This window comes from Podarcis melisellensis (genome assembly GCF_964234715.1).
Source record: "Podarcis melisellensis genome assembly, chromosome: 8".
In the NCBI taxonomy this organism is placed as follows: domain Eukaryota; kingdom Metazoa; phylum Chordata; class Lepidosauria; order Squamata; family Lacertidae; genus Podarcis; species Podarcis melisellensis.
The window spans coordinates 24,086,200-24,103,595 of record NC_138540.1 but is presented as its reverse complement, the minus strand read 5'-3'; the positions used below and the strand labels follow the sequence as shown (position 1 = coordinate 24,103,595).

The 17,396-nt window shown below is 46.1% G+C and overlaps 1 protein-coding gene across 5 annotated transcripts in view; it reads left to right on the top strand.

Annotated features, from left to right (window-relative positions):
* The window catches only part of MEGF6 (multiple EGF like domains 6), a 213,913-nt gene that overhangs the window by 175,642 nt on the left and 20,875 nt on the right, over window positions 1-17,396 (top strand). For all 5 annotated transcript variants that reach the window (XM_081923410.1, XM_081923409.1, XM_081923411.1 and 2 more), the window contains 9 exons: window positions 2,680-2,805; window positions 3,770-3,901; window positions 5,831-5,959; window positions 6,043-6,174; window positions 7,801-7,929; window positions 9,423-9,551; window positions 9,653-9,781; window positions 11,127-11,255; window positions 14,046-14,174. In XM_081923410.1, coding sequence (XP_081779536.1) covers window positions 2,680-2,805; window positions 3,770-3,901; window positions 5,831-5,959; window positions 6,043-6,174; window positions 7,801-7,929; window positions 9,423-9,551; window positions 9,653-9,781; window positions 11,127-11,255; window positions 14,046-14,174 — 1,164 coding nt within the window. The remainder of the gene's footprint in view (window positions 1-2,679; window positions 2,806-3,769; window positions 3,902-5,830; window positions 5,960-6,042; window positions 6,175-7,800; window positions 7,930-9,422; window positions 9,552-9,652; window positions 9,782-11,126; window positions 11,256-14,045; window positions 14,175-17,396) is intronic.

Below are 17,396 nucleotides of genomic sequence, written 5' to 3'. Positions count from 1 at the left end.
TGGACAAACGCCGGCTCCCTCAGCCTGAAAGCGAGATGAGCGCAGCAACCCCTTAGTCGCCTTTGACTGGACTTAACCATCCAGGGGTCCTTTACCTTTTACCTTTTTAAAATGTCTTTTACTTCCCTGGAGGGAGGGTAGCATGGGCTGTGTGAGTGTGCTTGGAAATCAGCCTGTTGTACACGGACAAAATTTGCATTAATTCCTCTGTCCACTAGCATGAAAAACCTCCCTACTCCTTTACTAGACTTCTTTTTCTTCAGGGTGTGACTCTAGTTATAGACTCTGAGTGGGTTCATTTACCTTTTCAGAGTTTAAATAAAAAGAGAGCGCTGTGATTCCTGCATTTCAGGGGGTTAGACTCGATGACCCTTGGGGATCCCTTGCAACTGTACAAATCTATGATTCATCAAGCTGATTTATTTAAAGTATTTGCATTTTATGGAATAAATAAATAAATAGTGTGTGTTCTTTTAATTGGGCAACATCGATATCTGAGCATTCATTTCATTTCCTTCTCCTTTTGGATCTTAGCCTATGCCTGATCAAATGTTTGAGGGGTTTTTTTTGCAGAGAATATGTCTTAGTCCCCCAGGAAGAATCTCACTTTCCAGTCACAGAGAAAGCAGGAATCCTTGCTAAGATCTGTCTGGATCACAAGTGCTATGTTGCAGCAATTTGGGCTGATTGGGGTAGGGGGGTAGGCAGTGGTATATAATGATGGACTGGGTGGCTTGAAAGCAACACAAGCATCTTGGTGGAAATTTCAGGCCCCCAAGGAAGGAGGGACAGGAAATAACGTAAATTTTTTTAATGGCAATATTGAGCTCTGGACTTCGATACAAAATCTGGAAGCTATTAAAAGGGAAGAGGAACATCTGTCACCTATTAGCTTAGAGGAAAGAATGCACAAAAGTGATGCTGTTGTTGCTTTAGATCCTTAAATCACTGTGTGTGTGTGTGTGTGTGTGTGTGTGTGTGTGTGTGTGTGTGTGTGTCCACCAATTCCTGCCCCCAATGGACTTTTTTGATTGCGTGTTTGCAGCTCAGGGCTTGCATCTGTGCAAGACCTGCCTCAGCATAAACGAGCACTTCGCCTTTGCACATCCACCAGGCTGCTTCTGTAGTTTAGATCATTTTATTTATTCATTGGTTATTTAAAATGTTTTGGGCTGCATCCAACCAAAGCCTACTCAAGGGGGGATCCGCTGGATGGGATTCGGCATAAGGCAATAGTTCTGTCTGCATAAACCTTTCTGCTTGCCTGACAGAACAGTGTCCACTCTCGTCTTCCTCTCCCATGCACTGTTCAGCAGTGGATGACCCCCCAAGGCAGAATTGGGAAGGAGAGAAGTCCCGTTGTGCTAGCACAACAACTTACCTAAATCTGGCCTGGTTAATTAATATCAATTAACCATTAATTGATATTAATGGGCCTAAGTTAGTCTGTGATTCCTGTGTTGCTGGGCGATTTGATCTGTCTATAATTCTGTGATTAATTTCACTGGGTCTGCTCCGAGGAGGGATAGTACTGGATACAACCCAATCTATTCATTTATGCTGACATGTGCTATTTGTTTTAGGTTACTTTTTATGATTGTGACATGTGCACTATTGACATGTGTTTTAATCCAGTTTTTAGCTTCCTTGGAAGCTTTTAAGCAGAGTTTGGATGGCCACTCGCAATGTATTCCTGCATTGCAGAGGGTTGGGGTCGCTTCCAGCTCTACAGTTCTTAGAGTCTCATAATTTTTTGCATGTTGGTGTTGAGTTTTTATTACAATAAAGTGGTAGATGAATCCAGGGTAATAAATAAACAAACAAACTAAAGTATAGTTGCTAATAGCAGGAGCAATCAGGTCTCTCTTCGTCCAAATGCCTGAAGATGTATCTTAAATAAAGGTAAAGGTAAAGGTACCCCTGCCCGTACGGGCCAGTCTTGCCAGACTCTGGGGTTGTGCGCCCATCTCACTCAAGAGGCCAGGGGCCAGCGCTGTCCGGAGACACTTCCGGGCCACGTGGCCAGCGTGACATCGCTGCTCTGGTGAGCCAGAGCCGCACACGGAAACGCCGTTTACCTTCCCGCTAGTAAGCGGTCCCTATTTATCTACTTTGCACCCGGGGGTGCTTTCGAACTGCTAGGTTGGCAGGCGCTGGGACCGAACAACGGGAGCACACCCTGCCGCGGGGATTCGAACCGCCGACCTTTCGATCGGCAAGCCCTAGGCACTGAGGCTTTTATCCACAGCACCACCCGCGTCCCATGTATCTTAAATAGCCACCTAAAATTATTAAGATATGAGCTGGGCATGCCTCTGCAAAGAAGCAGTTCCGTGTACGAGGAGCCACCACTAAAAAGCCCTTTTGCTGGAAGGGGGGCATTTTGCTTCTTCTTTTTGGCTGCCACTGTCCTCAAACAACCACATTTGTGTTTAGTCAGATTGACCATGGTGACCCCATGTCCTTTTGTTTCTGGGTGTCCACAACATAACCGGCAAATGCCACATGGCCACTCTAACCGATCAGATTAAATGTTGTCGAGGACAGTGAAGGCAAAGATGAGAATTGGATGGAAAACAAATCTGGGCAGATAATCTTGGCGTCGAGAGTTTCAGAAAAAAATCCCATCCCTAGGGACACCTGCGTTGTCTTACTTGCTGCATGTCCTTTGCTTTTCAGAATGCCCAGAAGGCAAGTTTGGCATGAACTGTTTACAGACCTGTTCCTGCGGTGGTTCAGAGTGTAGCCGTTTCACTGGGCAGTGCCACTGTGTGGCCGGGAAGACTGGTGTGGATTGCAGCCAAGGTGAGTAAGGGAAGTCCCATGTCTCCACCTCTGAACACTTGAACGCTCCCTGTGTCGCAGGAAGGAAGAGCTAGAACTTCTCACAGCTTGAAGATGTAGGGAAAGGTTGTGCCCGTTGATTTCACGCAGTGCCCTATGGCATTTTAACTAATTCAGCTTAGTTATGGGCAGAGTAGACTCACAGAGGTTAATGCAACTGAGGTTTATGGAGCCAGCATGGCGTAATGTTTAGTCTATCAAACTAGGACCTGAGAGAGACCAGGGCCATGAAGCTCACCTTGCCTCTCAGCCTAACCTACCTCACAGGGTGGTTGTGGGGATTAAATGAGGAGGAGGAGAACTGCATATGCCGCAGCGAGCTCCTTGGAGAAAAAGGTGGGATGTAAACACAATAAAAGAATAAGTTAATCATGCCCATTAACTTTGGTGGGTCTACTCTGAGTAGGACTAAGCTGGACACAACCCTGTGGTTTCCCCCTGCCCTTGTTATGTTGTTGGGGGATGGACACATTCAGCATTATAGGTAGTATTGAGGGCTAGTCCTATTCAGAGTAGACCCATTAAAGTTAATGGGCACAATTAACTCATTCATTCATTGTGTTTGCATCCCACCTATTCCTCCAAGGAGCTCACAAATGCCCTTGCACACCCTCACACTCACCATCACTCAACCATGTCCTTGCAACAACCACATCACTCCAGCCACTTGATTCTTCCTTCGGTGAAACCTTGACAATGTGTGATTGTGTGGCTACTTCCTCCTGACTGCTGCTTGTTTAGGAAAGACCCACCCAAATGGCTCTGGTGTCCCCATGTGTGCCACAGGTGCTCAGGACTACCTCATGGGGAAGCCGCTGTGGGTGCAGGGGAGCCTAGCGCTGCCTAAAGGAGAACCTAGAGTCCATTGCCAATCCAGGTCTTCAACATTCATTGTCCCTCTCTCTCTCTCTTTCTCTTGATACAGATTGCCCTGAAGGCCACTGGGGTAGAGGCTGCCAGGAGCTCTGCCCAGAGTGCAAGAACGGTGCCCGCTGTGATCCTGCCACTGGCGCTTGCTTGTGCCTTCCTGGATATACAGGCAGCCATTGTCAAGATGGTAAGCAGCTATTGTCTTTAGCAGGGTTAGAAGCAACGGCAAGGATACCTGCTCTGCATGCCAAAGGTCCCAAGGTCAATGCCTGACATCTCAGTCCAACCCCCTGCAATGCCATAATCTCAATTAAAACATCCATGGCAGATGGCCATCCAACCTCTGTTTAAATACCTGCAGTGAAGATAGAAGTGCGGCTCAGGACCGCAGTACCTCAAGGACTGCCTTGTCCCATATGAACTTATCCAGTCCCTGAGATCATCTTCTGAGGCCCTCCTTTGTGTGCCTCCTCCTTGAGAGGTCCGGAGGGTGGCAACATGAGAACGGGGCCTTCTCTGCAGTGGCTCCCTGTCTGTGGACTGCTCTCTCCAGGGAAGTTCGCCTGGCACCCTCATTATACACCTTTAGGTGCCAGGCAAAAACATTCCTTTTTAACCAGGCCTTTGGTGGATCTTATTGACACCCAGCACCCTTTTAGAATGTGGCTGGGGGGTGTTATTGGGTTATTGCTTTTGGTTTGATTTTATATGTTGTGGTCTTGTTGCGAACTGCCCTGAGACCTCCGAGTATAGGGCAGTGTATAAGTTGAATAAATAATAATAATAATAATAAAATAGTTGAATTTGACATGTGTGGTCAACGGAAGCAACACCCAGTGTGGATTCTTCCAAGTAAGCGCCAGTGAAATGAATGGGTGTTGTGTGAGAGCACAGTGCCAGCTGGGCTCCCTTGACTCTGCCATTCTCAATGGCACCCCCCAAATGCTTATGGGCCCTACTGACTTTGCATTGCTCCTCCTCCTCCTCCCCCCATCCCTCCCCAGAGGTGATTTGATGTACCGATCTGGAGCATCAGTTACCTTTGATTGTGTGTTTGTGGAAACGGTTGTATGGAGGATTTAGTAAAATGTTTTATTGCACTGCCCAACCATAATGCCTGTCCTAGTAATAATAATAATAATAATAATAATAATAATAATAATAATAATAAAAATTTTTATTTGTATCCTGCCCTCCCCTGCCAAAGCTGGGCTCAGAGCAGCTAACATCATATAAATAATACAATATACATAAAAACAAGCAATCAAACTATTAAAATGCATCCTAAAATTAATTCAAATAAATTGAAATTAAGATTTGACTGGACAAATGGCAATCCTCAGAATAAAATTGAAAGCGGTTACTCGCCAGGATCAACTATTTCCACTGATATTATAAGGACCTGTGAGCGGGCTGGGAAACCTCCTTCATGCTTGTTCTTATACAAAGAGAAAATGAGTCACACTGAACCCTGACCAAAGGCCGGGCGGAACAGCTCTGTCTTGCAGGCCCTGTGGAAAGATGTCAAATCTCGCAGGACCCTGGTCTCTTATGAGAGAGTGTTCCACCAGGCTGGGGCCATGGCCAAAAAGGCCCTGGCTCTAGTCGAGAAAGAAAATGCAATCTTGTCTGTGTTAAAAAAAAATAAAGGAAAGATCAAGGAATCCCAACAAATAACAATGACTGCCTAAGCTTATAGAATTTGCAGAATTAGCCAATTTGACAGCCAAAATTAAGGAATTGGGATGACAAACGGATAAGGTCCAGGCGGGAAAGCTTTGGGGAGGATTTAAAATGATGTGATACAAAAATCAATTTTCAAGTCGGGGTAACTTTATGAGCAGCGGTGAATTATAACAAAGAGGTAAAAGAAGGGGGGAATGGGTGGATAAAGTATCTGATACGTAGCAAAACAAGGTATATCTAGAATGTCTTGGAATGCTGGGTTGGGGAGTCTGTAAATACCGTGTGATGGAAAAACAGGATGTATAAATTAGACATTGGAAAATGCATTAAAAATAAATAAATCTGTGCAAATAGGCATTTGACTGTGTTTGCAATGGACTCTGGCTACAAGCAATAACTGTTTATTGGATCCCCCCCCCTCCTTTTGTAGTATGTCCACCTGGATGGTTTGGGCAAGATTGCCAAGTGCGCTGCAACTGTGGGAACGAAGGATACTGCCACCCTGAGACGGGGAGGTGTAGCTGCCTGCCCGGATGGACGGGCCACAATTGCCGAAGAGGTATAGGTCTACTCTGAGTAGGACTTAAATGCAACCCGGTGTCAAAGTCACAATAATAATGACTTCCCCTTCCTCCTCTTCAGCCTGCAATGCTGGCCGCTGGGGTCCCGATTGCACCAACACTTGCAACTGCAGCAACAGTGATGGGAGCTGCAACGCTATGACGGGACAGTGTCTCTGTGAAGCCGGCTACACCGGGACCCGTTGTGATCAGAGTGAGTGCCGCCTTCTGGTGTTTTCGAGCCTCCTGCTCACTCTTTGTGCATGTGCGAAGGTGTTGTTAATGTCCAGCCAGCAGAGTGATTATGTGTGAGTGTGAGACACACACACACACACAAACACACACACAAACACACACACAGAGAGAGAGAGAGAGAGAGAGAGAGAGAGAGAGAGAGAGCGCAACTGACTGGGAGGTGATTGAATCTTGTGAGGGCACCACAATGGAGAATGTCCAGTTTCTTGAAGAAATGTGGTGAGCTCCTGAAACCCACCTGTATCAGAGAATCCCAGCCAGATGACTTGAACACTAGGTGGTTCTAAATTGGATTTAAAAATCATTTATTGCCATTACTAACAATCTTTATTTCCAAACTGAATGGAAAATTCAAAATGTGAGTTTTTCCACTCATTCAAAGGAATGTTCCATTAAAAAACACAATTCTTTTCTGTTTCTCATATTTTTGATATTGGGACAAAGTTTTAATATAACCTGGAACAGTCTGTACTGGTCACAGGAAGATCACAGAGAGGGGAAGGAGAGAAATTAGGTTGTATTTCTAATTTTTTTTTAAGGCCTATAAGATAGAGACCCTTTGTTCTATTATAGATTTGGCCAGTCTGTCTGTTTGAAGGAGTAGTAGAAAGTCTGAGAAGTTCATGCCAATTGGGGCAGAAAACATGGAAGTAATAAGCAGGAGAAGAGCTGGTAGTTCTGTAACGGAAAGCAATAGGTAGTTTATAGGATATGTGCCTCCTTTACCTGCATCTAAAGCAGCAAACATTACCTGTCTGAAACCAGGCAGATCTGATGCTTTGAAGTAGTAAGAAGCCTGAACATTTCATGCCACATGAATGGGGAAAACACCAACATTACAGGCAGCAGAAAGACCACCTGAGTCTTCCACTGAAAGCAATATAAAACCAAAAGAAGTTGGGGAACAAGTAAAACAAATAAGCTAGTCAACTTTTCCCTTTTCTTGCGAGGAATCCTATTCGGAATAAGGGAATTTCCCTTTAAAAAAGGGAAATGTTGACAGCTATGGTTCTGAGTGAAAAAGAAAACTTTTAAGAATGAACATGACTGGAGGAGCTTGTTGTGAGGAGAGCATGGATTTCAGGCAAGGCAAGGGCTGGTTCAAGGAGGCACTCGGACTGTGCTTGAGGAGAGCTTGATGTGGCCTCAGCAGCTATCAAACCGAGAATGAGCCTTATATAGCAGCTGCACCCAACTAACCCCACACTGCTGGAAGGTGCCATTTTTAAGTTAAAGGGTGCCAGCTCATTACATCAGTCTCCCTGGGGCCGGTGCAATGGAGTCATCCAAGGGTAGCAGCAGTGCCGCCAGAGACTTGGCCAGTGAAAGTGCTTCTGGGGCTGGCCCTGCACGCCCTTCTGCTTTGGAGTCCTCATCTCCCAAAGCAGGGGAATCAAACATCCAAGATTGTGGCCCCACCAAACTCCTTTCCCCTCCTGAACATCTGGGTGGGAGGCAGCGCTTTCCTGAAAGAAGGTGGTCCTTTTAGCAGCATCTGGTTTTACACACCAGCTCTGCATCCTCTTATAAACCCCTCTCTCTCCTTCTCCCCACCATTGTTTTTATGTGTTCTGATTTTCCCAAGAGTGCCCCGAAGGCTGGTTTGGTCCAAGCTGCCGCCACAGGTGCCAGTGTGACAACGGGGCTGGCTGCGACCATGTCAGCGGGGCTTGCACCTGCACCCCGGGCTGGAGAGGGACCTTCTGTGAACGCCGTAAGTAACCCAAACCCAGGACTTTCGTTACTCATGCTGCTACTATTAATAATATCCTCCCCGCCCCTATTCACAGAAGGCCCTTTCGATCTGCTCACCTTGCTAGGCTGCCAGTCACTCTTCAAATGAGGGCTGTTCCAATAGTTCTCCCAGAAACGTTTTCAGCAGGAAGGTATTGTCCCTGGAGGGGAGGGGTGTCTATTTAAACTCCAGCTTACTCATTTCTCTGCCTCTCCATTTGCCAAACGACAGGAGACTCTTCATAATCGCCTGGTCTAGGAGGGGATACATTCACTGAAAATGTTAGCTTTTTCTCTTTTCTTTTTAAAGAAAAGAACCTACCTGTTTGTTAAGCCTGGCACCAGAGGTCCTTCTCTAAATATCCCTGCCACTCAGTAGGCTTTCTTTATTACTGCTACTGTTGTTGTTGTTTATAAGTCACATCATGGCTGAGTTGCCCAGAGAGCCCTATTTTAGACATTTTCGAAAAAAGAAGAAGATTGCCCAGGATTTTAACTGCTTTTATAACAACAACAACAACAACAACAACAACAACAACAACAACAATTTATTTATACCCTGCCCATCTGGCTGGGTTTCCCCAGCCACTGTGGGCGGCTTCCAGCAAAACACTAAAATACAATAACCTATTAAACATTAAAAGCTTCCCTAAACAGGGCTAAGGGATGGGGGTGGCACTGTGGGTTAAACCACTGAGCCTAGGACTTGCCGCTCAGAAGGTTGGCAGTTTGAATCCCCGCGACGGGGTGAGCTCCCGTTGTTCAGTCCCTGCTCCTGCCAACCTAGGAGTTCAAAAGCATGTCAAAGTGCAAGTAGATAAATAGGTACCACTCCAGCGAGAAGGTAAACGGCGTTTCCGTGTGCTGCTCTGTTTCGCCAGAGGCGGCTTACTCATGCTGGCCACATGACCCGGAAGCTGTACACCGGCTCCCTCGGCTAGTAAAGCAAGATGAGCGCCTCAACCCCAGAGTGGGCCACAACTGGACCTAATGGTCAGGGGTCCCTTTACCTTTAAACAGGGCTGCCTTCAGATGTCTTCTAAAAGTTTGGTAGTTATTTTTCTCTTTGACATTTGGTGGGAGGGCGTTCCACAGGACGGGTGCCACTACTAAGATGACCCTCTTTCTGGTTCCCTGTAACTTGGCTTCTCATAGCGAGGGAACCGCCAGAAGGCCCTCAGCGCTGGACCTCAGTGTCCGGGCAGAATGATGGAGGTGGAAACACTCCTTCAGTTATACTGGACCAAGGCCGTTTAGGGCTTTTTTGTATCTTTACTGTTGCTGCAATAGCTGCTTTTGTCTCTAAGCTTTTTCATCTGTTTTATATTAGTTTTATGGTTCTCTTTTGTAGGCTGTCTTGAAAATCTAGATTAAGTGAATTTAAAAAGAAAGAAAAAGAAAGGTGGCTTTGCTCTATCACCATCTCATACGAATTGGCGCCCAGACTTATCGTGCGGGTTTTTCTTTCCCCAGCTTGTCCTGATGGCTTTTACGGGACGGAGTGTCACAAGGCCTGCCGGTGCCTGAACGGAGCCCGCTGTGATCACGTGACTGGACGCTGCACCTGCCCCGCTGGCTGGATCGGTCCCACCTGCAATCAAAGTAGGTGCCCTGTGCTGGGTGCCAGCCTCTCAACCTCCCCAGCTGACCGTGGACATGCGTGAAAGTGGCGGCCCTCATTGTCTGTTTCCCTTCCGCTACAGCTTGCCAGGCTCACCGCTATGGGGAGAACTGCAGCCAGGAATGCAGCTGCTCCAATGGGGCCACCTGTGACCACATGAGTGGCCGGTGCCTCTGCGCACCTGGATGGATGGGAGAGACCTGCCAGCAAGGTATTGCTTGCTAATAATAAGTAAGGAGGCTTTCTATAGTTACTAGCTATGATAGCTGTGTTCGGCTTCTTCTGTTGGAGGCAGTGTTCTCGAATCAGGTGAGTGCTACTGTGCTACTGTTTCTGGTTGGCTGTAGAGCTTGACTTCCCCTTTCCTTTCCTTTTCTGCTCTTGTTAGCATGCAGGAAGTTTTTCTCTACTTCACTTCTCTCCTGCTAGTGGGTTGCTTCTAAGCAATGACCAGCAAAAATTCCATCTGTGGTGGAGATTTAGGGAGCACACACACACAAGCGCATAGACACATTCCTAAACCACCTAACAAAGACTGCCCAGTTTAGGAATTCTTGGCACTACAGTTTGTAACAAAGTAGACTGGGAATGTGTGTGTTTGAGAGAGATCCTGAAGTTTACAAAAGATAAGGGGGGAGTTCAAACTATAAGTATTGATCCAAGAAAGGGAAAGGCACTTTTAGAAAGATTAAACCCAACTGAAGTATTTTGTGACATTAGCATCACTTGCAGACCATTTTGGCTGTGAGTCCTGGAAGGAAGACCTGCTCCATGCCTTGCAAGGCCTTTTTTCCACCTGGTCTGGGAGGGTGGGCCCCGGACTGACTCCAGCTACAAAAGCTGAGGCTGCTAAACGGAAACTCTTCAGCTGGGCTGTTATCTGAAGGGTTTTGTTGTGTGTGTCTGTGTGTTACTGTTGCTTTTTTTGGTATCATTATTTTTAGACCTTGTCAATGCATAAACAGTTTGGTTGTGTTTTTCGAAATGTAGTCAAATAACACGTTTGTTATGCTGTAGTTATGTATTGCTTTCATGTTGCAAGCCGCTTAGAGCAAGGTCTGAACTGTGGAAAGGCAGCATACAAATATAATTCTGTATGTGCTGGGGTGAAGAGGCAGGACCTGAAAATGTTGTGGGCATTTCCCTCCTCGCAATCCATGAGGGAAAGAGACCTGCCGTGTTCACAGAAAAACGTTATTCACACCTCTCCCCTGTTCAGAATGGAAGGGTGAGTGGCTGTGCGGGTCCAATCCAGGCAACCAATGAAACATGTCCATACTTAAAGGGTGTGAGTGTTCAACGGAGAGGCTGAATGAGTGCAAGCAGGAACTGAGCATGGAGAGCAAGCAGCTTCTTGTGCCTTGCAGATTTCCGAAGGGGCCTTTACCTTTTGTGGGCTTCGTAGGAGCTACTGGTATGCGAATTAGTTTCCTATGGGCTCCAAGCCTGTGGCTTAAACAATTGAGATTCTGAGTCCCTTTTTGTTCCCACTGGAAATTTATTTCAGCTGCGTTCTGATCTGGTTGCTGTTCCCTTTTTTCCTCCCCTGCCCTCAGTGTGTCCCGATGGCTCCTTTGGAGCAAGCTGCCAGCAGCAGTGTCTTTGTCAAAATGGCGGGACGTGTGATCCAGTCACTGGGAGCTGTGTGTGTCCCGAAGGCTGGACAGGACTGGCCTGCGAACAGGGTAATCTGTTTCTTTTTTGCAATAATTAATAATAATTTCTCTCTCAGTTACAGATAGGTAGCCGTGTTGGTCTGCCATAGTCAAAACAAAAAAAATTCCTTCCAGTAGCACCTTAAAGACCAACTAAGTTAGTTCTTGGTATGAGCTTTCGTGTGCATGCACACTTCTTCAGATGCATGCACACTTATTCATAAATACAGTCATACCTTTGAAATCAAACGGAATCTGTACCGGAAGTCTGTTTGACTTCCAAAACACCCAGAAACCTAAGCGCGACTTCTGATTGGCTGCAGGAGGCTCCTGCAGCCAATGGGAAGCTGCCGAAGCCCCGTCAGATGTTCAGCTTCCAAAAATAGTTCGCAAACCGGAACAGTCACTTCCGGGTTTGCGGTGCTTGGGAGCCGAAATGTTTCAGAACCAAGCTGTTCGAAAACCAAGGTATGACTGTAAATAACAAAACTGCTTAAAACAATTATACGTAAAACCACACAGTAAAAAAGCACTATTGGAATGCTTACTATGTTGTTTAGATATGAGGAATGTGTTAAAATGTTAAAAGTAATAAAATAAAGGAGCAGGAATGGAATGTTGTGGCTGAAAGGGATTTCTTATTTACCAGTCGGACTTCTTCATACATAAAATAGCAGGAGGGATAAGTTGCATTTGTGGAATATTGCTATATAACCAATTTTTTTTTTATTGTGGGCTGGCAAAGCGAAGAGTAACCCTGCTTGACATTTTGGGAATATGTTGTAGTTGAATAAAATCCTATGCAGGGATTGAAATATGTACAGCCAAGGGGAAATGAAGAAGTGATAAAGTGATAAAACGCTAAAATATTTCAAGTATTGAAACAGAATTATGAAATGTATGTTACACTGGGTAAGGGAGGGAAGAAAAACATAATGGAAGCAGGGTGGTAAGTCAGCTTTTAGATTTGTATTAAATTAGAATTAATTTGATGTTGATCTGTAAATTTTTTTTTGAAAAGCGATACAAATCAGTGGGCCAAAAAAGTAATAAAATAAAAATAGAGTAAGTTAAAAACTTATCAGAGGAGCAGCTCAAAGGAGCTGTTCACTGGCCATCCTCTTGCTCCTCCCATATGAGGAGGCTAAAATTGGAACCAGCCTGAAGGAAAAAGAAAAATAACAATTGGGCATCTATAATTTGAAACAGAAGGTGCCTTCTGAACTTTTGCTGGCAGAGTAAGCCACAAGGCCTTGCTCTTGATACTATAGGCTCAGTTTCTTCTTGCTGTTGTCAAACGAGCCTCCCAAATTTAAGGAACGCTCCTTTTTTATTATTGTTTGGAAATCCAACTATTGATCTGGTTGGCTAGACATTTTCAATCAATACATCCCCTCCACAGACACTTCTGGGATGATGTTGGCATTAAAACCTCCCGTTCTTCTTCAATAAGAGAGAAAAAGGGAGACCAGATCATGTGAAAGATACCTTTTTTGGAGATGGTCTTGATTAGTTGCCGATGGTCTGTGCAATGCTCTAGAATCAGCCTTTCTCAACCTTGGGTCCCCAGATGTTTTTGGCCTACAACTTCCATCATCCCTGACCACTGGTCTTGTGAGCTAGAGATCATGTAGGCCAAAAACATCTGAGGACCCAAGGTTGAGAAAGGCTGCTCCAGATCTTATTAACCCAAACCTCTATTGGTATATAACAGGTTTCCTTCCCTTGTTGGGCAAAGTCTAGCTGCTGTGAACAGGAAGGAAATTAATTCTTTAGATTTTTTAAGGGTAGAGTTTAGGGAAAAGCTCCTGAAGTAGATCCCGGCAATTGGGGATAAGATAAAGGGTAAAGGGATCCCTCACCATTAGGTCCAGTCGTGGCCAACTCTGGGGTTGCGGCGCTCATCTCGCTTTATTGGCCAAGGGAGCCGGCGTACAGCTTCCGGGTCATGTGGCCAGCATGACTAAGCCGCTTCTGGCGAACCAGAGCAGCGCATGGAAACACCATTTACCTTCCCACCGGAGCGGTACCTATTTATCTGCTTGCACTTTGACGTGCTTTCGAACTGCTAGGTTGGCAGAAGCAGGGACCGAGCAACGGGAGCTCACCCCGTCTCAGGGATTCGAATCGCCAACCTTCTGATTGGCAAGGCCTAGGCTCTGTGGTTTAACCCACAGTGCCACCTGTGTCCCTTGGGGCGGGGATTCGAACCGCCGACCTTCTGATCGGCATGTCCTAGGCTCTGCGGTTTAACCCACAGCGCCACCTGTGTCCCTTGGGGATAAGATTCCCTGGACCTAAGTTGTTCAGAGCTTTGCAGATTAATGCAAGAACCTTGAATCTGGCTTGGTAGTAGATGGGCAGCCAGAACAGATGCTTTAATGATGGTGCCACCTGTTGTTAGCCACACACAACCCCCATAACCTGACGCTCCCATCCATCGGCACCCCATCTGCGGAACTCTCTGGCGCAATAATTTAAGCTGGGGATGGGGAAACTTTTCAAGCATGGTGGCTGCATTCCCTCATGGGATGGATTTATGGGTAAACAGCATCAGAAGCCATGTGATGCAAACTCTTCAGCCATCCCTAGTCTCACCAGAGAATGTAGCTACAGTAAGCCTCCCTGCATGTATAAAATAGATCTCTAAGGGAGGTTGAGCTACATAACCTTGATCTGCTACTTTTCTACTGACATGGATATTTATCGTGTGTTTTGCATTGGAGGGGGGAGGCATTCAGCTCACATTCCCACCCTGCACACCTGCGTTTTGACGGGTAGTCTGTGGAAGGCTCATCTGAAAAGGTCTCTTTCCCTTAGAGTGCACCCAAGGAAAATATGGGGTCAATTGCCAGGAGAGCTGCGATTGCCTGAATGAGGGCTTGTGTGACCGGCAGGCTGGGCGCTGCCTTTGCCGCAGCGGCTGGACAGGAGAGAAGTGCCAAAGCCGTAAGTAGAATATTTTGTGGGGTTTTTTTTATATCAAAACTTATGAACATCCTTACAATAGGCATCTCCTTCACGAGGCATGGTGCAAAGTAATGACACAACAAACCTAGCAATATGTAAGAAACCGAGTTTAAAATCCACATTGCGCCCTCTGAAACAAGCAGTAAAGCAACCTTTGATAAATAAGTGGACTGAAGCAACACTTTTATTGATTTGAGGCCATTTAACATCATTTGATTATTGCTATTCATTAATTTAGCCTCTGCAGAATGATGGCAAAATAACTTTAAAAAACAACAACTGGGGCATAGTGTGCCATGGTGGATATGCCAGTTAAATTGTTTCATGGAATTGCAGAACACCTGAGGGTCATTTAGCCCAACCCAAGCACAGCTGAAGAATCCATGACAGATAGCCATCCAACCTCTGCTTAACAACCTCCGAGGAAGTAGAGGCCACAGTCTTCTGAGGGAGCCCATTCCACTATTGAACAGCTCTTAGCATCGGAAAGTTCATCCTAATGTTTGCTTGGAATCTTGTTTCTTCTAATTTGAATCGGTTGGTTCAGGTCCTCCCGATACTGGAGCAAGAGCAGAAAACAAGCTTGCTCTCTCTTGGCTGTCCTATCCTCTCTGTCTCTTCTCCTGGCTAAAGGAAACATCTCCCTCTTCCGTTCCTCACAAGGCTTGGTTCTCAGACCCTTGTGTCGTTCTGCTTGCCCTCCTCTGCCCACATTCATGCATACAGGGCTGCCTCCATAACTATTTTCAGCGAAGTGGTTTAACAGCAAATAAGCAATTTTAAAAGCAGGTATAAAACAATTTGTGACAGCAGTCACGAAATTAAAAGACTCCTGCTTCTTGGGAGAAAAGCAATGACAAACCTAGACAGCATCTTAAAAAGCAGACATCACCTTGCTGACAAAGGTCTGTATAGTTAAAGCTATGGTTTTCCCAGTAGTGATGTATGGAAGTGAGAGCTGGACCACAAAGAAGGCTGATCCGCCAAAGAATTGATGCTTTTGAATTATGGTGCTGGAGGAGACTCTTGAGAGTCCTATGGACTGCAAGAAGATCAAACCTATCCATTCTGAAGGAAATCAGTCCTGAGTGCTCACTGGAAGGACAGATCCTGAAGCTGAGGCTCCAATATTTTGGCCACCTCATGAGAAGAGAAGACTCCCTGGAAAAGACCCTGATGTTGGGAAAGACTGAGGGCACAAGGAGAAGGGGACGACAGAGGACGAGATGGTTGGACAGTGTTCTCGAAGCTACCAACATGAGTTTGACTAAACTGCGGGAGGCAGTGGAAGACAGGTGTGCCTGGCATGCTCTGGTCCATGGGGTCACAAAGAGTTGGACATGACTAAATGACTAAACAACAATAACAACATAAGACAATTTACTACACTGATCAAAACAAGCAAATTTCAAATGTAGACTGTGATTTATTTTTTTTAGAAAAATATCCATGTAAAATGCTTGAAAGGCTTTTTCTGAACCAAGCCTGGAGTTGCTCTTCACATCCATTTGGAATTTCCCAGTGCAAATTGCAACTGGCATTGCCCGAATCTGGTTTCAATTACGCACCCGCCTCCCCCGGCTGCCGTGAAAGCAACTGGGAACGAGGCTGCGGAAGGTGCCATTCCAAACGGCCGGCTCGGCGCCGTTCCCTAGCCGGCCTACCTTGCATTTTACCCTTTCTGTGTTTGCCTTGGACCGTGGCCATTTTCGCCTTCTGTCTGAGGCGAGAGCCAGCTCAGGAGGTTTGAGTGGAGTTGGCGTGCCCTCTGGGCAACCTCACGTGTGTTGTAAGGCGAGCTGCCTGCCCCGGGTTACTGGCTGCCCTGCTCGGGAACTGGCAAGCACTGGGAGCGCAGCCAAGCTCCTGAGCCAGTGCCCCAGTGTTGATTTTGCTGCGTTTCAGTTCCGTGATGGAGGCGTTAGGACTGCTTCCAAGCTGCTCTGTGCCCAGGGCAAGGAAACTGTCCTTTCGCCTGGCAAATGTTTGCTGCTTGAAATGGTGAATACCAGAATCTATTTTGATTACCTCATCCCCTCCGTCCACTTTTCTTCCATTCTTCCTTTCATTCATATAATTTCCAAATCATGACACCAAGGGGTGGGGTAATTCAGGTCTGAGGTCCAACTGTGGCCCTCTGGATCTCTCTGCCTGGCCCTTGAGACTCTCCCCAGGCCACATTCCTCACTGGCCCAGCTTTGCATGTTCTCTGAATGTTTCTGCCTGGCTGGAATGGGTCCTTGAACTCTTATACAGTGGTACCTCAGGTTAAGTACTTAATTCGTTCCGGAGGTCCGTTCTTAACCTGAAGCACCACTTTAGCTAATGGGGCCTCCCGCTGCCACCGTGTGATGTCTGTTCTCATCCTGAAGCAAAGTTCTTAACCTGAGGTACTATTTCTGGGTTAGTGGAGTTTGTAACCTGAACCATTTGTAACCTGAAGCGTATGTAACCCGAGGTCCCACTGTAATGCCTCTTTGCTTGTCTGGATGGGGAGAAAGAGATGGGGCTGTCTGTGATTGTGTGTAGAAACCTGCCTGCTTTACAAAAGTAAAATTTACATCCGTTGCTCCGCCCACTTTTGCCATTGGTCCCACCCATGGCTGGCATGTGGTCCCTCATAGGTTGCCCAGAAAAGAACATGGCCTATGGGCTGAAATAATAATAATAATAATAATAATAATAATAATAATAATAATAATAATAATAATAATAATAAATTTATACCCCTCCCATCTGGTTGGGCTTCCCCAGCCACTCTGGGCAGCTTCCAACAAAATATTAAAATTCAGTGATGCATCAAACATTAAAAGCTTTCCTAAACAGGGCTGCCTTCAGATGTCTTCTGAAAGTCTGGTAGTTGTTGAAAAAAAGTTTTGCCAACCCTCTGTTATGGGCCCATCTTTCAGTTCAATTTGTCATTTGTTCCGGGGGGAGGGGGGAATTGCTTCCTTTTGGGAGCTCAAGCAGGAAAAGGAGTTATAAAATCTTAGAATTGATGAGTTGGAAGGGACCCCAAGGGCCATCTAGTCCAGTGTTTCCCAACCTTGTGCCTCCAGCTGTTTTTGAACTACAACTCCCATCATCCTTGACTAGCAAGACCAGTGACTAGATTCTAGTCCAACCCCCTGAACTGGAGACTATCACTTACTTATGGCCAGCAAGCCCATGCGGCTGACATGAGATACTTCTCTTTCCCCT